The 21,243-nt window shown below is 43.5% G+C and overlaps 1 protein-coding gene across 2 annotated transcripts in view; it reads left to right on the top strand.

Moving 5' to 3' along the window:
* Window positions 1–20,310, top strand: part of LARS2 (leucyl-tRNA synthetase 2, mitochondrial) — a 94,816-nt gene extending 74,506 nt beyond the window's left edge. The window contains exons 23-24 of one of the 2 annotated variants that reach the window (XM_048952132.1): window positions 4,882–5,009; window positions 10,249–20,310. In XM_048952132.1, the coding sequence (XP_048808089.1) occupies window positions 4,882–5,009; window positions 10,249–10,428 (308 nt within the window). In that variant the 3' untranslated portion in view covers window positions 10,429–20,310. Of the gene's footprint in view, window positions 1–4,881; window positions 5,010–10,248 lie in introns of those variants that run through there. The other variant, XM_048952134.1, reaches the window with a different exon arrangement.
* Window positions 20,311–21,243: the final 933 nt, after the last annotated feature.

The raw sequence follows: 21,243 nt of genomic DNA, 5'->3' as shown, positions 1-21,243 counted from the left end.
AGTGGTTAGAGCACTGTTTTTTGGGATAGGAAATTCTCCTGGATTTCTTGGAACCAGGACCAGGACAAACCATCAGCTCTGACCACCACATTACAACACTGACTAATCTCAAACTTTCTCTTTCAATCTTTATCTTGCAACACGATGACACCAGGCCCCGTACCAGTTTGAAGACTGTGGAAGACATTGCCATTCTTGGCTGCACTGTCCTACCACACACCCTGTACAGCCTGAATTTGGCACTTTCTGAATTCCATCTGTTCAGGCCAATGAAGAATGGGCTGCATGGGCAACATGCAGTTGATGCAGTCGTAGCAGCTGTGAAACAGTGGGTCACCTTCATGGCTCTTGTTCATTGCTGGTGCAGATGCATAGCTAATGGTGATGACTGTGCTGAAAAATACTGTTTTGTAGCTGAGAGTTTGCTCAGTCAAATAATGCTTGTACCTGCTTTAGTTTCCCTGGAAATAAATGGCAGGTATACCTTTTGGAGTGACCTACATATAGTTTATCCTCTTGGTTACCACAAAACTTATCTAAATACAGTTGGATGTAACTGCAGATCAGTCAATCTAAAGGATTACCAACCAATGACAATATTAGGAAAATGTAAAAAGTGATTTTAAAGTGGTAATTAAAGATGCTTTGCTTGACATTTTAAATAATGACTAACTGGCATCAGTGAGGTACGCTGTTTTGATTATAATAATGTTATCCTTGTTTGTAAGAATTGCATCAGAGTTCATTTGAAATTTTAGCATTTTGATCCAGTTTGTTTTCTTTATTGGCTGGTTGATGAGCCTTGCAAACTCAACTTCAATTTGATATCCCAAGGACATCATGTAGCACTTAAATATAATTAGAGCAGAATTAGGTAGATTCAAAATACAGCAACTCCTCTTCTGCATCTGAAGAGTTATTCTCCCATGGGATTCAGTTTAAACATGACCACCTTGTTTTTATGCATCAGGTTGCAGAAAGAGTTTAATCGTTTTTGTGAGCTGTTTGAAGCTTGAAATTCAATACTGGCAGCAAATATTTCTAGTTTGAAGGGAAGGGAAGAGCTGCTTGGATACGGTTTCATAAGTACCTTGCTTTCTAGCAGCCAGAAAGTTGTAACTGAGTGTTTTGATTTTGTGTGTGAAGTAGTTTTTTGCTGCTTAGAGAAGGACATTGTCAGTATTTTGGCATGTCACCCTGATGGTGTTAATTGTACAGTGTATGCTGTGCTACAACTTATTAATGTGAAAGCTACCGTAGCCCCTCAGTGCGGGAAGAGTTCATCCGCCTGATAGCTTGGCAGTTCATGAACAGTAACAGGATGAGGAAATCTGTTTCCTTCCTGAAGCCGTGTATCTGAGGAATATACAGACACCATTTGAGTCAGGTTTTTTTTGTTTGTTTGTGGTAGTACAGTGTTTTGCTGCCCACACGAGGATATGAAACTGCTTATTGTGCGTTATTAAATTTTTATTAGAGACGGTGCTTGAAAGACACATACTCATGATAAACCCATCTTAAGATATATTGAGATGAAACATAAATATTGGAAATTGTAATGGTATAATTGTCTTAGCAACATTAGAACTACCATTGCAGTTGTTCTACCACAAGAGCCTGTGAAGAATGAAGTAAAAGCTAACAATCCTTGGAAGGGACTGCAGAGGCCAGGAAGACACTAATCCAGATGATATCTCTACCAACTGCTAGAAATTCCTGCTCTGAGCTACTTATAAGCTGAATCTGTTTGCCTGCTAGTGTGGTGGATTTTTACTTAACGTAGATCCTTACTGTTTCAATTTTGCTAAATCCAAAGGTTATCAGCATTTGGGTAATGTGTCCTCATAGTCATTGTCTACTGTTGCTCTGGTCTTCTTCTATCCCCTGTTAGAAAGTAAACTCCAATAGTGGCGTAGTTTCAGAAGCCTTAATTAATTTCCTTTTATCTCCCATAAAGACTTCCGTCCTCCTTGCCTTTTTTCTTTGTTAAGCTCTCAGTGCTGGCCGTTGTCCCTCCCCACACCAGCCATTCCTCAGCCTGTTTCATAATCACGTCTTTTTCTCTTGCCTACATCATTTCATGTCAAACTATCTGCACCATTTCCAGAATTTAACAGATTCATTATGTTTTTTTCCTGTAAGACTAGAAGTACTTTACTGTCCTACCTTGCCTTTATGATAGACAACTGCTTCCACCTCGCTCTTCTTACATCTCTCCTTATTTTGCCAATCGGCTCCTTCACCCAAACAGCACCTCAGGGGAAGAATTATTTTAATGAAATATTAATGACTCACGTCATGCTAATAAAACGTTGCCGTGAGCTTAGATGCTGTTAGACTTGTCCTCTCTCCTCCTCCTGTCAACTCACTCATTTACAGTAGCATTATATGCTGCAGTGTTAATGAAGGCTTCAGTCCAGTGAGTTACTGGCTGGGGAAAGCTTGGTTCAGTGTTAGCATGCCAGTTAGTGAAAGTCCATTGACACAGATCCAATTGCAGGATCAGGGCTTTGGATTGAGCACAAGATGTGTCCCCAGAAATGGTGTACATGTAAGCTCTGTGGAAAGTGCACTCAGCTGGCTTTTTGACCTGTGTTTGCAAGAGAAGGTAGAGCTGAAAAATCAAAACAAAACAAACAGGAAGCAAAATGCACACTGCTTCATAATGTGCATTTCAGTAGGTGCTTTCCAGTACAAGAAGATAGTATCCCAAGTTCTTGCAGCAAGGGCCTGTGAAATTGTTAGTTCTTAAGATCTCAAATGGTGCTTTTGTTTAATGTATCAGAATCAAGTGGAAGGGCAGGAGGAAATTCTGTCCAGGGCCTGCTCAGTGTGCCAGCAAATCTAAATTATGATAACAAACTTTCTGGTCCTGCGTGTTGCACTTTGAAAACGCCAAACAAATCATGACTGTATTTTCTGTGTCGTACAGCTTGCAAAATGTGAATTTAAGGCAGGAAGCCAAACAGGCAACCTAAGTAAAACCTTCATTTTGGTTTCCTGTCAAGCTGTTTTCTGAAACTAGTTCTGTTGACTTTTGCACTTTTTTTTTTTAATACGGGTGATCTCATAGCCCATTTTGTAGCAAGAAAACTAACCTAAAGATTGACACAGTGCTTAATCATGCTTTATCTGCTTCAGAATATGTGTTAATTATTTTTTATTAGTAAGTTTACAAGACAGCCTCCACAGGGATTAAACATGACCCTGTTTCTGCCCATGTAGATGGGGATTCTCAACTTATATCAGAAAGTGGTTTTTAAAAAGCTAGAAGAATGCACTTCAACAGGAAAATAAGGAGTGGCCAGTATGCATGCTTCTGCCACGAGGCATGTGATCAGTTGGAAAGAAATGAGCTCATCTGTATGTTCAAAAGCCAAAAGGGGAAGAATTTAGCAGCTGTCATCTTTAAAGTCAACGTGATAATGAATCACCAGTGTGAAGGGTGGGTTTTTTCTGTTTGATTTCTTATCTTTTGCTCTTTCAGTTTCTGAGCAACTGTTACAAGAGGGAAGAAACACACAAATCCAGATGCACTGAAGAGTTTAATCAGTTACTTACCTAAAAAGATTGCGGCTTCGTTGTTACTCTTAGGAAGCGTGCACATTCGGTGTCATTCTTGCTTGCCATTGGACACAGCTCCCAGCAGTCCACCACACTCTTCTGAATGATTCAGAAAACAGCAAGATTGTGTCGCTTTACAGAAGCGCTTTGTCTGAAAAAGCACTGACAAGTATCTGGTGGATTTCATTCCGGAGGAAGTTGCCTTCTTTTTATGTTTGTGTTTGCTGTTATTCGCCCTATTAGTCTAAACAATCCAGCTAAATAAATTGGTGCATTATGCATGGTGTATGTTTCTGCTGCTGATGTCTGCTATTGTGCTGTGTTTTCTTTATCTTCTGGAGTTTCCTTAAACCAGATGAGTTGTCAGATACTCTTTGGTTGTTATGTTCTGCAATTCTGAAGGAAGCATATGCTCTAAAAAAAAAACACAAAAAAGCTTCAATCCTTATTCTTACTCATGTTTATAATTTAAAAATCTACTGGCTTTGCAGGAAAGAATCACGACAGCTATCCTTGTCAGTACTGCATATTTGACAGCATTTTCAGTGAAATCTTTTTATTTTGCCCTACAGTTGGAGTAGACAAACATAAATTCCACTCAGAAGCTTTAATTCAGCTAAACAATGTGGCTTCAGAATGAATTACAACCATTTCTGCTGCTACTTTAGCAAATCAGGAATGAATCGTCTTGGAGTGCAAAGTCTGTTTAATAGAAAGAGATCATTTATAGCCATTTTAAGAGTATTTTTAAATAAAATCAAAGGGTAAATTATTTCAGCATGTATGTGAAATAAGAAAGAAAGCAAGCTGTGCAAGGTATACTTACATAAAACCTTTAATTTGTGAGCAAATTGATTATTTACATCTTGTGAGTAGATTGACTTGCAGCTGAAACTACCCAGCACACTGCAGGAAACCACCCAGCATATGACAGATGATAAAATATTAAGCCATAATTGTGCCTTATTTTGACTGAGTTCCTCAATAGGAAGGTTTTGTATGTTTCCCTGCTCGTTTTCTTAAATTAGGTTGATATTTCAGTTGAATTCTTCAAGTAGATTTTTAAACAATACTAATTCTAATCTAAAATGTACCCCCAATGTTCATGTTAGAGTCGCTATACATAGTGTAAGGCAAATGTTTTCACAGCTGTGTATCTTTCTGTTTAAAATGTGCTGTATGCTCATCTAAACAGTGTTATTTCCTCCTGAAGGAACTTGCTTTCAAAGTAAACTTTGTTCTCATCTTATTTATCAAACAAATCCTAAACACTGAATGATCTGATGATGATGTGGTTGAATGTGTTTCATTTTCCAGGTTTGGCGCATATAGAGAATAAACTTTGTACTCATCATAACTGGGGTGCTGATGTGCTGCATCAGTCCTGGCCCAAAGTAGACCCAGAATACCTTCAACCACCAGATGTAGTGGAGATGTCTGTTCTGGTAAGAGCTTTTCATTTATTTTCAGTTGGGCCAATTAATGCATTATAAGCTCAGAGAAGGTGACAAAATCCCTGCTCTTGTGGAAGTCAGTTCCCTATATTTATATGGCTCAGTGAAAGGTGAAATAGGGTGGAAGTTGCAATTAAGTTGTGCTGAGTAATTAAAACGGTTTCCTAAGTGAAAGGCACATAGTATGTTTGGAAGGAAGACAGTCTAAATATACATCTTTTTCAGTGACTGGATGTTAGTATGTGGACATTGGACAGACTGCGGGCAAGGCCAGTACAGCAGAAACCGTGACCAAAATACATACAGGTTTCTCCAAATTTTGTTCCCTGTCAGACCATCTAGAAATCTTAATTCTGTACAAAAATGTAAAATGAAGTGATATTTCTTGTGCTACCTGTTAGTGCTGTGGTTGCCTAATGCAACCAATTACCAAGCTGCTTATTTTTGACAAACTGTGTTTTCTGTCTACCTCAGACAGAACTTATGGCAAATATCAACAAAGCACATTTCCAGGAATTAAGTTTAGGAAAAACAGGTAGTTTTGCTAACGTTAGAATTACATCCCAGATCCTACTAGAGCTCTAAAGCCTCCGAGGTTTATGGAAGGAGCTGGCAGTTCAGTAGAAGAGTTGACCTGTAACTACATTTAGCTAACCTGTAATTTCCCAAAATGTGTATATGCACATGCAATGTGGTTTACCATCTTTTTTTTTCCTGCATCTCCATCTAGCATGCCTGCAAGCATCATAAAGCTGTATTTTTACATGGAGTACAGTAGCAGCGAGTGCCACTGTAGGCCTTGGAGCATCTGTGGCACTTGGAGTCAGGTGGGTGGGATTCATGGGTAGTGTCTCAGCTGTTCTGTTAGCTGATTCTCAATCAGCTTGAATTCAAGTCCTCCATGCTCAGGCACTGATAGTCTGCAGCTACGTAGCAGCATCTTACAAACCAGCAGTGCTCCTGTCTTTTTCACTGCTCACCAGGGAAATCTTTCATATATCATGCAAACATTCTCAGCGTCAGTGCTTTAATTTAAACATTTTTTTGTGTGTGTCTCTGGATATTCTGTACTTTGAATGAGATGTCTCCAGAAGAAGTGGCATTTCGTCATTTAAAACTGCGTGCTCTGAATGTGTGTGTATGAGAAACAGAGACAAAGCATTTTGTTTGTTTTATTTTAACTGTTGTATTCTGTTGGCTCGTTTGGGTAAAAGAAGTAGGCTGTGCAGTTATTTGTGTTTAGCTGTTTTGCCTTTTTTAAGAAGGAAAGAAGTTGGTTAGATTTAGGGGAAGCTGTGTTTCTGTAGGTTTCCTTAATCAAAAGTATCTTTGCAAACAGTTTCACATCTTGCCAGTCCACTTGAACAGAATGGAAAATGCTGCTAAGAGCGCTGATTTCTCTAATGTTCAATGTCATCCTTTGCAGTGGCCACAGAGTATGTCTGTTGGAGGAGATTTTCAGTTGTTGGCATCTTTTCCCAAACCAAAGACAAAGACTCATGTGCTGTCTGGGTTAACAACAGACTTCAGGCTAATGTTCATTGTCATTTTTCTGCTTTTTATTTCATTTTATTTTGCAAGCGGTATGTAGTTTTCAAATACCAGTAAAAGAGTCGTATATCCACCAAATCTTCACTTAGATATAATTACATTGCTCAAGATTAAAATAAACCTTCGCCTTCCAGTGCAGCTAGGAAACACTTTAAATTTCAGTTTCAATTTAGGATGAAGCTATGTATGAGGAATTGTGTAATTATAGGAACTTCTTTGCAGTTGTGTTTAAAGCAAATGTTTTAGAATAGATTTTTGAAGTAAAAACTGCAATAAAGCACAAATAAAATTCTGACCTGAATGCTTTCAGGCTGTACAACTGAGCATAAGAAAGCCTAAACATTACTAATATTTTTCTGCTTACACTGAAACTTCCTTCTCAAAAATAGAAACATAAAAATAAATTTTGCTTTAAGCAATAATTGTGAAAATTACTTTTGTTTCTTGTCCTCATTGACTTTGTCAAAGCTATAGCCTTGTGTAGAAGTCCTCTAATAAGGGAATGATCAACTTCTGTATGCTCAATTCATGGAAGATTTTGATGTGTGTAAACACCTTTCCTAGGCCTGAGGAAATAAGTGAATGGAAGAGGAGAGACAAGTTTCTCTTGACTGAGAATGTTTCTTAAAAATAATGACTGTGGGAGTGCCTGGTTTGCTACGTTAAGAGTGAGGCAACGGGCCATACAGAAAAGCAGTGACAAACCATTATAGATGTGAATATTTTACAGTCATGTGACCACTGCAGGCTTTTGTATGGCTGTAAAAATAAACTGCCTTCTTTAAAACAAGAAAGTCAAAGTGCGGAGGAACTGGTTTGTTGCAAAGAGCCAGTGTCTCTTCACAAGGCTGCACAGTCAAGCTGAGTCTTTGGGCCACAACCCTATTCTTCTCAAGACCTCAAACTGCCTCAGGCTGCCAGCAATTTGCCTGCTGAGACATGGTTTTATTTCTCTTGACACAAGATACTTCATTATTTCCTGTCTGTGCCGGAGTTATGTCTTTCCATATTTAACCCAAGGCAGCAAAATGAACCAACTCTCTGCACCCTTGACTGATGCAATATAGATTGCGTACAAGAATGACATTTAAACTTCTCTTAATGGAGATGCATGTGTACTTGTTGATCTAAATACTATCTTGAAGTTGAATGATTTTCGTTTGCCTGCACTTACATTACATCCTAACATATATTGCTAACGCTGTGAAAAATCTGACCCGAGTGTGGAGTCACAGCATTTCATCTTGTCAACACATTTGTAACGTTCCTCACGTTGTGCAGGTGGTGCAGAACTGTTAACAGCTGCAGTCTTAAAACTGCTTTTTTGAAAACATAAGCTAAGTTTGCCTCATTGTACTGCTTCCTACTGAGGAAGGCCTACAACTGTATAGATACTTTCCTTTTTACTTCTCCAAAGATTGTGAATAAATGGGGCTGCTCTAAAAAAACTCAAAAAAGCAGAAGGGAAATCAGCAGCTTCCTTTCTCAGCAGAAGAAAGGACTCAGCCTCGTTTGAGGTTGCATTTTTCTGTGAAAGTTTTTCAGAGAAATAAGGCTGCTAGCACCCTCATTTTTTGAGCGGGCACTTTTACCCAAAGTTAAGGGATATGCTGCTGATCCAGTGAGATGCAGAGAGCCAGAGATGTTTGTCCTGAGGAGAATCTAACACCTCAACTAAAAGAGTATATGAATAGGGTGCTTGTTACAGCGTGTGATCAAACCTGCAAACAAGTTTTTAGGAACATTGTTGATATATTTGACTCTATATTATAATGAAAACCATTCTGCAAATATGTGCTGAAATCAGAACCAGTCTGCTGTTTGATGCAATTCACAGTGCCATGTGTGGGAAGGTATGGGCAGATACTGTGGGAAGGCACACACAGACAGGCTGCTCAGGCTCCTCAACATTTCTGGGAGAACACAACTGCTAGGAGTCATTTATTTGCTATGTTCACCTAACCCAGTTGTCTTGTCTCTTGAGAACAGCACCAGCTAGGCTACTTGTGCCCATTTTCCCCCCGCTAGCATCTGTCCACTGGAACATAATAGTGTGCATCATGGACAAAATGAGTGACATTTAACTGACCAGGCTTAGTTTTTGACAACAGGCTGTGTGACCTAGCAGTAAGCCCACAGGCTTGCCTCATCTTCTCACTGAAGCTGTACCAGGTTTGACTTTTACCATTTTCTTTTTATTCTTGTGGAATATTTTTCTTCTCTGAAGCGTCAAGTCAAAAGGAACTACTTGTGTGTTTTTGTCGTGGTAGCTCTAAAAGTGAAATGCTCTTGTTTTTCAAAGGATTTGTTTCTCAGAAGGTACCAAAGGCAAAGCTTAACAGACAGACACACTTTTATGATAGCAAGTTATGGATGCAGGAAAGAATAGTTAAAGGTCTACTTACATTATCACTGCAAATCAATGTCAAGGCTAGTAAAAAAACAGAAATGACTCATCCCAGCTGCATTTGAGGCTTCATCTTGCTCCTTAAAAGGCTTTCTCATCTTCCTCTCTCAGAGAACTGCACAGATTGTTTAGTGTTAAATAAAATACAAATCAGGTAACTGAAGCAGGTCTCTCCCATTGGTGATATGTTGCATCCACTAATCCTAGATAAAAAAAAAACAAACAACGAGCTGGGTGCATTTTTATGTCCAAGATGTATGAAGCAAAACATATTACTTTCAGGTGATTGAAAAATAGTTACAGTGGTGTCCAGCTGGCAAAGATCTGCAGTATCTGCAGGAGATTCTCAAGCAAGAGAGTAATTTGATTGAACTGGATTAAAAATTTCACATTATTTAATATGCTAAAATGGAAGATTAGTGTTATTTACACTGATCCATAGAAGGTACTTCATATACATCTGAAAGCTTTTTTAATTGTGAATTTTATGTTATTTCCAGAAAAGGCACTCAGTAGGACTCAGTGGACCACAAACATTATGTGGTCTGAATGGATGACAGAAAGTAATCATGAGATCACATTTTGCATTGAGATGATTCCTGCCGAAGGCCTTACTCAGTTGTACTTAAGTGGTTCTGCCTCGCTGGTGCAAAGCTAGTGTGGGAATTGCTCTGAAAACAGCCAGACACAGGAAAGCATTACCTTAAGAGGGGTTGTCATCTTTGTGGTTGGGTTGGCTTAATGAGTCATGCTTTTAGTAAGAATACAGTATTACAATGAGCTAAAGCCTTTTTTTTATTATTTTTTTTAATGAGTTACGAAGAATCCTCTGGATATATCTTTTCAGCCACAAATATTTTTAATATATCTTGCACTGGAATAGAAGGAATTACTTAGCTGTAGAGAATCCCAGCCGTTCTGTTCGCTGTCTGTTCAGCCTGTGCGACTATCTTGTTTTCAAGCTTAAAAGATCACCACATTACATAGTCACTCAATGCTTGCTATCTTCAAAAAGTTACACTTCCTGTGTCTACTTCTTAAATTTTGCTTGAGTATCCTGAGTCAAATTTTTATTCTCTTATGCTATTCTAGAGGGCCAGGAAGTATGAAAACATTTATCCTCTGCTTAGAAAGTTTCGTAGTGAGGCAAAAGACAGCTTGATCCACTTTTTTCACCACACATGATGAGATGGATTGCATTCAGGAGATGAAAGTGTATAAATCAGCCTGGTAACTTCTGTCTTTTCTTGTTCTCATGTTTGTGTTTTCCAGATCAATAACAAAGCCTGCGGCAAAGTTTTTGTGCCTCAGCAAGCAGCCCGCAATGCTGAAGAAGTCCACGCGATAGTTCTTCAAAGTGAACTTGGAGCCAAGCATCTCCAGGGACGAACCATCAAAAAGGCCTTTCTGTCTCCAAGAACTGCCCTTATCAACTTCTTAGTGCAAGAGTAAGACTTTGCTGGGCTATGAAAGAGAACTGGAATCTTTCAGGATGAAAGCAATTCAAAGTGCCAATGGTGGCTATTTAAATCTCATATAACAGTGGGGGAAAAATGTGAACAAAATTAGGTTGCTGCTGAATATTCATTTCAACAGGAGGAATGTACAGAATTAAAGTTTTGTATCAAGTCATGGTAAGATGCTGTTTGTCCATATTCTCTGGGTGAATGAGAAGGAAATAATAAGTAAGTAATTGTAATAGAATGTAAGTGTTATAAAGCACGTGGGGTTTAGGTCAACTAAATAGGAATCTATCCTATTTGAAATTTGGCTTGGACAAATGCAGAGGCATGATTCCAGAACTAAACAGCTGCCATGAGTGTGTGCTACACCAAATGCTAGGTGTCAGTCCATCTTTGCTCCACCTATCTCACATTTAGATAACCTACCATTAATCAGCACTTTTCATAACAACATTTTCTTATAACTTAGTGTAAATTAGCACTGGCTAACGGCTTTATTCATGATAAATAGCCAGAATGGAGTGATTTGATCTATTTCACATGCATTTCAGAGGCAAGCCAAGAAAACAGTCAGATGATTTAGCTGAGCCCTGCCTTAGCCAGGATCCTCCTTACTTGCTGGCATATTTTTGTTGGTTCAAACATGAGAGAGTCAAATTTCTCAAAGTGCCGACAATTGTTTCTGCACAGACCAAATGAAGTGACTTCCCATTCATGAGCCATCCCACAGACTTTGGGGGCAGCTGAGAAAGAGACAAGGCAACTACGTACAGGCAGCTGCTGTGCTTTTTGATTCCACCCTTAGTTCTTCTAGTGCCTAGATCGTAAAACTTCAAATAACATTTGTTGGTTTGGTTTTTTGTTCATTTGCTTTATTTCTGAGGGGTTCTGTAAGTAGAACTAGCAGTCACGTTTCTAAAAATCAGATGTCTGTAAAACACAAAGCTTTTTTCATGCCTCATTCCAGCCATATTATTTGCGCACTGCATTACTGTTACATCCGTGTGGAAATGCTTACTGTCTTTAGCAAGTGCTTGGAAAAGGTTTTCAAAAGAGACATTACAGGGTTCACTGTGTGAGCATGCCTCTTCTTTAACAACTATTAAAATCAGCCATTTATGAGCCCTTCTAACAGATAAGACAAGGAGCTAGTCAAATAGAGAGGTCTGTTAACCCTCCAGTCCAACAGCCATCCCGTGCGTCAGACTAAACGAAAACCAACAAAGATCTCCCACTGAACAATACTGAAGTCTAATGGATCCTGAGCAAGATCAAGATAGATTCTTTGAAGTGTCAGCGCTAAGGAATGCCAGAAATTAATTTGGTTTTATGCATTTTGGTAGCAAAGATCTAGCTACGTAATGGAGATTTCAGGCTCAGTGAGCAGAATAGGCGCTACGCTTTCCTAAATGTGCAACAAAACCTTTCTGACTTCTGCTTCCTTCTGGACCACACTGCTGCACATTTTCTCTTCAGCAGCCCTTTGACGCAAGAATGACTAAGAAATAGAATATTTATAATGAAGATACAGTCTTTGCAGTTTTAAGACTCCCTAAATCTTAGCCACAAAGGAATGCATTCAGACATTTAAACACAGGCCTTTAGTTGGAGTTAAAATAATTTGAATTCCAATGTCTGCCTGACATATATGTTGTTATAAATTGATAAAACTCCTGTTCAGAAGTCCCTGAAAGCCTGTGAAAGGGATCTTTTAAAGTAAAATTTGTAGCCCAAGCACATTCCTGCCTTTTCCGTATAAAAGTTTAACGCTCCCTATGGAACCATTCAAACAGATTTTCTTTGGGGAAAGGTGACATGTTTGGTGTAAAAAAAAAAACCCCACCTTGTAATATTTTCAAGGATGAAGAAAGATGTTGTAAGCCCAGCAGCCCTATGATGCCGTTAAACAAAAGCTGCAGTCACTACAGGGCTGAGCAGCAGACCACAATGTTTACTGCTGTTAGTACTGGTTATATTTGCTCTTGCAGGAGGAAGAAGTGAATCGTAGATTTCACTTTGATCCAGGCAGAAAGAAAAATGTGGAATGGACTCTCGACACTAAGGAAGGAAAAGTAACAAACAGCGTTGGCACTAGAAGTGTATGGTCAGAAGTCACACCAGTGTGTTTACAGTAAGGTGAAATTCAGTGAGGCCCAGAGGATACAACAAGGTTTTGAAAAAGGGAATGTGAGAGATGATGTGGAAAGTCTGACAGAGCCTAATCCCCCAGTGAGTGTGTGTTTGAAGGATGGCAGAGGTGCCAGCTGCAGAGCTTTGTGGTTGTCCCGACACCTGCTGAAATTTTTCATGATGTTGACCTGATCTGAAGCACGACTGCCATTTGTCTTACGATAATTGGGACTTACAAGTTTGTTCTGTGCCTAGATTGGACTGTTACAGGCTGTGAGCTGTTGTTAACCCTCTTCAAAATAATTTACACAGATGCCTGCCATTTATTTAACAGTTGTTACTTGTGTTATGGTACAGATGTATCTGCGTGCTGAAGGCAATGTAAAACATTGTCACAGATTGTGCACACCTGAAGAGTTCTGTGGCAAGCAGGATGGGAGTTTTAAATCTAAGAGGGGATGTTTGAGGAGCGAAAAGGGAAGGTGCTGGTGTCAGTCAGTCCAATTGCACAGTGCTAATCCCACACGTTAAAATGGATAGGGTGCTGCTGTTATTCCATGAAGAGATGAGCCAAAGGAGATGTGAGAGACTTGCTAAACCCAGTGGGATGGGCCCAGCACAAACTGCTCCAGGAAAGCCAAGGAACAGGTCCGTTACATGGAAGATGTATTTTCTGCACCGTGTCACTCGCTTCCTACCCCAAAACCATGATAGGACAGTGCAGTGTATTGGATGACATCACAGCCCAGATAAATGTGCTCTTAAGCATGAGTGTTGATAGCTCTCTGTGGTGACTGAGATGATATTTGTGCGCCAGTGCTGCTTTGCAATGAGGTAGTAGGGCTTTTTCTGTCACATTAAAGATCAGTGCTGCAGCTGAAGACACTGTAGGCAGGGTGCCCTACCTGTGCTCCACACAAAAGGTTCTGCAGGGGCATTGCTGAACAAGCATTTCTTTTTTCCATGCCCATCAACAGAGTCCAAAAACAGAGGTTTGACGGAAAGAATGAAATCCATTATCTGTCTCTGATTTACCAGATTAAAGTAATGCCTCACAACCAGCATCTAGCTTTTATTAATCTGACTTCGTAAAGCCTGTTCGTTTCTTCTGGGGGCAAAAATTCTACAGATAATGTAGGTCGTGCAGTCTCTCTTCTTTGTCTGCCTTTGGTTGGTGTGAAGCCTCGCAGACTATTCCTCTGCTCTAAGCTTTTTGCAATCGACATGAACGAGAAAGAATGTTAGCACTTTGCTGGTTGTTCTTTCCTTGGGAAATCTGCAATTTATAGGGCTTTTCTAAAAGCCTTGCTGTAAGCAAGGAAGGGGAGAGAAATCACAGGCGTTTTTTTCTGTTTTGCAATACTTCTTACAGTTTATAAAAGGGTGTTGGCTTAATAGTTATATATTTACTGAATTTTAACAGCACACACACTGTTTTGCTGGATGCTTTTTCTGCTCCACTTTTTTTTTTAGTCTCCCCCTCCCTATTATGATCTGAGCTAATTTTGTATCAGAGCACTGCACTGTAAGAGAGATGCTGGACGTGAAGGCAGATATGCCAGCAGAATCCAAATGGTGACTGCATCCATGACACGAGGAGGAAAGGTGGGATTTTTTCCCTTTTCCTGAATGAACTGACCTACTGGTACCATAAAGCATTTCACAGTTCACCGAGCTCACCTGTCCCAGGAGGCCCCAGGTCACACAAAGCATTTTCTTGCAGCTCTTTCCTCATTCAAGTAAGCACTAGGCAGGGCAAATTTGTTCTGGGCAAGTGCAGGTCTGGTTTTGGCCCTGGGGAGCTGCTCACCAGCACCATCTTCCTTATAAAATTAGCTCCAGTTCTCTGTGTAGCCAGAATGTTTCAACAGCTGAAAGCAAACATTTTCCTGGGATTATGAAGTGTTGGTGTCCAATTCTGAGTATTTTTGCCTCTGTGTTGCAAAGTTACTGAGAGAAATCCTGCTGGCTTTCCTTGTATGTACAAGCCTCTGCGTTGTCCATGAGAGCTTGCAGACAAGTGAGCTCCTGTAGATGTTGTCAGCTGAGTGTTGCTCACACCTGTGAGAGATTTTGATCACAGGAATCTCACACCTTGTGATATTGAACATGGGGGTCTTTTCCTTTGGTGCTCATCTGCCTGCACCATGCCAATTTGCACTCCATTTTAGGCTATCTAATCGTTCGCTCAGCAAAGGAATATATAAATAGAAAAAGCTGGAGTAGAATCTATTGAATATCCACATTCTTTATGCTTGTGCTTGTGATGCAGCCTGGGACATTTGGGATGTAACAGTGCTTTTAAGAGCCTCATCTTCAATGAAAATTCTCAACAGAATCTATATAGTTACACGGACAGAAATGCATGCCTTCGTGCTCGCTCCCTTGAATTGTGCAAGTCTTAATTTTGCATGCATGTGGTGCTAATCAGATGCAAACTTGGACCTTCACACCTTGTGTCCTGCTGAAGCTTACCAGAGGCTCTGTAGCTACACCCTCTGGGCTGGGCGCAAGAGAAGAGCCTACAGTCACGCCTAGGGCTCTGAACTTCCTTATCTGTGAGCAGCTGCTTGCATGTGCCAGAAGCGAGCATGAAAGGTCCAAGGTTCTCTCAAGACATCCACCTTCCGCTGCCAGAAGAAACACAGGCTGCTGAGCAATGGCAGTTTCTCTCCAGCCACTCAGCGTGGTGCCAGCAGGGTGCTGAATACATACAGTTGGAACAGCTGTAGGGGATCCAAGGCGCACTGCTTTGGAATAATAAACACAGGACAAATAACCAAGGCAGAAAATAGAGCGATTTAATAACAGCAGCATGACACCACTGGCACTGCTGGCCTGGTTTTGTTCCGGAAGAAAATTAAGAGAACTGGTGTAACAGGAAATTATTTTCTGCTACAAAGGGAAATCAATTGTTTTCAAATACTCGGCAGTAATAATTAGCAAATCTTACTAATTGCTGCAAAATAAGAATACAAGCATGCATTGCTAGGCTGGCTGAGCCAAGAAAGTACTGCGAAAAAATTGTAGAAGCTTTCAGAAGTGAATATTTTTCTTAAGTACGTCTCCATCCCTGGAGATCCACGTGGCTGGATGAAATAGCAAGGGTGCAATAAAAAGATGTTCTTCCCAATTTTCCCATGTGAAAGAGTATTCAAAAACATCTGTTAGTCAGAGGGATCCTTCTAGGACACGCACAGAAGAGCGGGTGGATGCACTGGCTGTATCCACTCAGCCCTGCAAAGCCACACTCAGCTGATGACTAATGGCAGGATGTCGTCGGCGTGTGGTGCTCCTCCAGCCTGGGATTACTAAAGGCCACGCATGCATGTTGAGCAGGTCACCATGCTGTTTGTGTTAGTGCGCTGATAAAGAGCAGGGAAATGGAGCTAGAAATGTCTCCAGTCGAGTTTTTGTTCCGATGGAAGGGTATTTTTAGTAGAGAACAGAAAAAAAACCAAATTGTCTCACCTTCATTAAGTAGGTGTAAGGAAGAAGAAAACCAACAAAGCCACCTATGGTATGTAGGTATAACTCTGAAGCCACCAAAAGCAAGCTTTTGGCCTGCTGGGCTGAGGGAAAACAGAGATGACATGCACACCCTGTGCTCGTGGTATCTGCTTTATCTGCTTCTGCCAGGGCTCCTGATGGGCTCTCAGTGATTTCCCAGCACTACTCTAGCTGCTTGAAGCATTTTTACAGCCCCAGAAAGCTGTCCCTAGGCTGCCACTGGCTCTTCTGTGCCATTAGTGCTAATTAAATGGCTCTTAGTGTAATTTACTGCAGAGAGCATGCCCTGTAAACAGGCTGTTGTAGTTTAAAGGAAGCAAAAAATCAGTTAGGCCCTGTTCTTGCCCTTGTTCTGGGCTCAGGAGGCACACACTCAGGTGGGCCACAGCCTCCTCACCTTCCCCTTGGGCTTGGCTGGGGCAGGGGCAAGGAGCCTGGCAGAGGACAGCTTTGTCCCTGTGGTGTGATTTCTCCTTTTTCTGCCACAGGCATTTTCATCATCCAGCAGCTGGGCTACATGTGGCACAGCAGGACACACCTCCAGAGGGTGGCTGCTCAGGCAGGGCACCTCAACAGCCCTAAATTTTACCTGTCCTGGAGTTTAGCCCTATGTCTATGGAGAAGCACTGCTCACCCCACAGCAGCAGCTTGTCATGAAGGGCCCCGCACCAGGCCATGGGGTTCCGGGGTTGGCATGGCCCTTCCTGCCCTGAGCTCCTTGGGGGTTAAATTTGGAGGGAAGCAAGAGGAGGCAGGCAGGGCAGGCCTCCCAGAGGAATGCAGAGGCCCCTGGGGCAGCTGTGAGGGGGAACAACATCTCCAAAATGATGCATTCCAGCAGAGTTTTCAAAAGGTGGAGGCTGAGGTATGGGCTCTCCATGCTGACAAAGTTCCTGGCAGCGGCCTTCCTGCCCCACAGTCTTCTGGCCTTAGCTCCCCTGCTGCCACCAGCTCCTTCCACCCCCACCACACATACCCTGGAGGAGCCTAAGGCTTTCCACGGAAGAAGAAAGAAAAAGAAAAAGAAAAAGAAAAAGAAAAAGAAAAAGAAAAAGAAAAAGAAAAAGAAAAAGAAAAAGAAAAAGAAAAAGAAAAAGAAACCTGTTTTCTCTTTCTCTCTAGAAAAGGGTACACTGCCGTATTGAAACGCACAGTGCTTCCATCGCTACCAAGGCTCGAGACATACTTGCCCATCAGCCCTCAATGTTGTCCTTCCACACCTGATCCAAGGTCATCCACTGTAGGGAGCCCCAGACCCAGTGCTAGTAAGCCAACAGCCTCATTCTTTGTGAGGGATAAAGCTGGCTGCACCACTGCAAGGAGAGGGAAGCAACTCGTCTGCTGCACAGAAAGACTCCACTGGGATCAGTGCTGTGTTTCAGCCTGAGCCATTCTCCCAGGGCATCTTCCCGACAAATCTGCCTGCCTTCATGCTGTGTGTTCAGGCAGAGGGTGGCTGTGTTGCAAAGTGGTCAGCATTGTACAGCACAAGCAAATACACTGCAATCCATAAGCCTAGCCCATGGGAACTAACGTGGAATAGATGAGCACTGGCTTTTCTTCCAGGGACTGTATTTATAATAGTCAATTCAAGTAAGCACACACATTTTGGCCTTGTAGCATGACATCAGTTGCGAGCCCCTTCATTCCTAAATAGGCACGGGCTGCAAAGCTCACAAGAACTATGACAAATTGGGCTGGTACCTAATTGCAGCATCAGGGTGTGTGAGGCAGTGCAGCATTACACCTCCATTCTAATAGAAAGTTCAAGTTAATCATCTGTTCGCTTAGGAGTATCCCTAGCCTAAAACCCACTGAGAATAAACATGAGCACAGAACTTGAGCGGTACCTTGCTGCTTTACACTCACCGAAACCACGGCATGTCAGAGCCCAAAACAAATGCCTGTAAGTTGCTTGGCTGTGATTCCTGTCCGCAGGAGCTCATAATCACAGCGCGTGCTCATGCGTACAGAGTCTGGAGCGAGGCCAAGTGCAGCTTCATCGTTCAGTGTCTGAACGTCTTCAGCAGGGTTTTGCCTGCTGTCTGTGCATGCATTGTTCTTCCCACAGCTGATTTTATCCTTTGGCATAGGAAGGAAATGTACTTTGCATGGCTGTGAAGGTCAGGGGTGTCAGTGCGGCAGCTCAGCAAGAAGGCTGCTTCCCCCGAGGTGAGGGCTCCTGCGAGCCCTGCGGTAAAACATCCCACAGATGTTAGCTCACAGATAAAAACATAGTGGCAAAAAATGAGTGCACGACCCTTACAAAAGAAAGTCGGAAAAAGTCCTGATCTGAGCGAAGTCACAGATTCTTCCTTGCTTTGTTTTTGAAAGCTGAAAATAGATACTTCTATACCAAAGTCGATACTTGCATTCCAGAATACTTCTGTCCCACCAAAGGGTTTGTTTCCTAAAGCTCTCAGGGGCCTCAGCGTGGTCTGCAGGAAGAAATGGCAGGCATGAGCAAGGTCTGCACTGTGCTGGGTAGGAGCCTGCCTTCACGAGGCGCACTGCGCATCCTTGGGTGAGGAGGAGAGAAGTGGTGCGAGGGCAATGAATGATTCCCTTCTCCACAGTGCTTTGCCTGTGAACATCACAGATTCCTCCCAGGGAAAAGCAGTGGAGTTTATGCTGCCATCCATCCATCTACTTGCCATTGCGTTTTCTTCTTCTCTCAAGCCAAAGAAATGCGGATCTGCTGTTCAGTACCAACTCTGCTGCTTATTGTTTTAACATTTGAAACAAAAGTGGTAACCACTGAATCTAAGCCCAAGCATCTCAGCTCGCTCAGTTTCCAGCAGTGCTCTGAATGAAGCCAGTGGGCAGGAAGAAGAGGTGTCGAACATCCAGCTCACCAGCTCAAGGAGCTGGGAATTTGCAGCTTTGCACCTGGAAATTCCTGGACTTCACGGAACAACGAGTCCCATCCGAGTGCTGCTGCCTCTCGTCCTCCTGACCGCAACCACAACCTGAAGAAATGGCCTTCCCCAGCAAAGCAGTGGGAGAACTCAGGGAGCTCTTTCAGGAGCAGCAGCTTAGATCTTTGAGGATACCCTCCATGGCACACAGTCACTGCATTATGTGAGCTTCCTTTCCCAGCTGTCCTGGGGTTGGAGGAACCTGGCCTCACATCTGTGGCTTTTCAGGTCTCTTCCTCTGAGCTCAAGTACTGACCCAATCTTCTAGGTTTTGCTTGAGGATTTCCACAAGCCGATGCCAAATAAGGGAAACAAAACCTCACACTGCTCTTTGTTCTTCGTTTCTGCACTGCAAAGAGTGAGGGAAGTTTCCAGTCCTGGGCTGGCTCCGTTGCTCTCAGAGCAGTGCTGTGCCACTGTCTCTCCCTTGCGTGGAGCTCGGTGCAGCCAGCAGTTTCCTTTCCAAGGCAATCACACACTTAGGCTCAGGCTTTAGTTGAGCTGTGGGCTTAACCTCATAGCTCCTAGATTTTGATGGAGTTCCTTAAGAGTCAGTTACTTTTGTTGTCAGCCACTGGTGGCTCAAGCTGAAACCTGCTCAGCACAGAATACCTGCTGGGGCTGTCCTGCCCTCAGCTCCTCATCCCCTGACCCATCTGACACAGCACAGCACAGCAATCCCCACACTCAGAGCTGCTTCTGGTCATAGTCATCAACAGTTCACATTTCAGCTGCTGATTTTTCTGCAAAGGGAACACAAAACAGCCTGGGGATGTTTCTTCCCTCAGCCTCCCCATGGAAGAGCAAGGCTCAGAGAGGCCAGATAGAGGGGCTAGTTTGACAGACGGGATTGTTTTCCCCTTGTGCCTCAGTGCTATCCATCACTTAGAAGCTCAGCAGGCAGTGAAGGCCTCCTGAGTGATTTACTGCCGCTCCCCGTCCCCCAGCCCTGCTCTGTGCCGCTGCCTGCCTCCACCGAAATCACTGACCACAGACACACTGATCATGAAAACGCCAACCGCCTGGGTTCACTCCCATGAGTCCAGTGTTTATCAGCAGCTCAGCTCCGGCTGAGGTGGCTGCACCAGGCGACATGTGCCTGCCTGGAGGGGCTGCGGCTCACTGGAGGTGGTGTGCCACGTTCGGGCCTGTGAGCTGTCCTTGTTGCTAAGCAGAGTTCTTGCGAGGGAGCTGCTAGAAAAGGAGGGGATTTTTTGGTTTCTAGCAGTTTGGTCACAGCCTGATTCACAGTGCATTCCTTAACATCTGGGCCCTACCTCCCGAGTGCTTGGGAAGCGTTACAAGTCTGAGCACACACACCCAGGCCGGCAACTTTCAGTGCATTTACTGAGGGGCACCGCAGCCCTCAGGGTCCGGAGCAGGGACTCGCTCAGGCTTTGCTTGGTCTGTCAGCCACGACAGGTCAGGATGGTGCTGTGCCTCAGTACATTAGGGCGGCTCAGCCGGTGAGTGCATTCCTGCAGCTCCCGCTCCAGGAATGCAAACTATTTCCCTGGCAGCTCAGAGCTCTGCCTTATCCTTGGCACTCACAGCTCTGCTTATCGCTGCTGGTGCAGCCCTGGAGGGTAGCAGGGCAGCAGGGTGCCCGCAGCTGGGCAGCGCTGAGCAGAGGAGATGAGGGAGGGCCTGTCCTCACCCCATCCGCCCAGCGCCAGCCTTGGGGCAGTTCCATCCCCACCTAGCAGATCGTACTCCTTGCAGTCACGGTGGTACCTGGGACCTTTAAACACAGCGGTTCTGCTCCAGCTGCGCAGATCCTGTGCCGAGCAGGCTGTCTGCAGGCCCGTGTGCCTGGATCTGCACGTGGGTCTGCATGCGCCTTCCTCGCGTTTTCTGCCGTCCCTACACAGACCCACTGCCGGCCCCGCCGCCTGCTTCGTGCAGCGCACAGTGTCGCGGAGGTGCAGCTGCCCGCTTCCCACGCTGCCTTCAATTTGCATTTTCTCACCATCCCTGAGTCCTCTCTCTGAACTCCTCAAATCCCTTCGTTAGCCGTGTGAATTCCCACCCGTACCCCGAGGCCAGGCTGCCCAAAGGCCGCGGGCTCTCCTCCTCGGAGATCTCCAAAGCGCCCGGACGGGACCGGAGCCGTACCTGGGCTGCGCACACCCGCTCCCCACGCGCCGCCCCACCCCATCCCGGCAGCACCAACACCCCCGGCCCGCCCTCGTCCCTCGCCGGCAGCACCCCGCGGGCCCCCGGCGGGCTGCAATGCAACGCGGCGG

This window comes from Lagopus muta, chromosome 7 (assembly GCF_023343835.1).
Source record: "Lagopus muta isolate bLagMut1 chromosome 7, bLagMut1 primary, whole genome shotgun sequence".
Classification (NCBI taxonomy): Eukaryota; Metazoa; Chordata; class Aves; order Galliformes; family Phasianidae; genus Lagopus; species Lagopus muta.
Note: the sequence above shows the minus strand (reverse complement) of the source record. Positions and strands in the feature narration are given on the sequence as shown.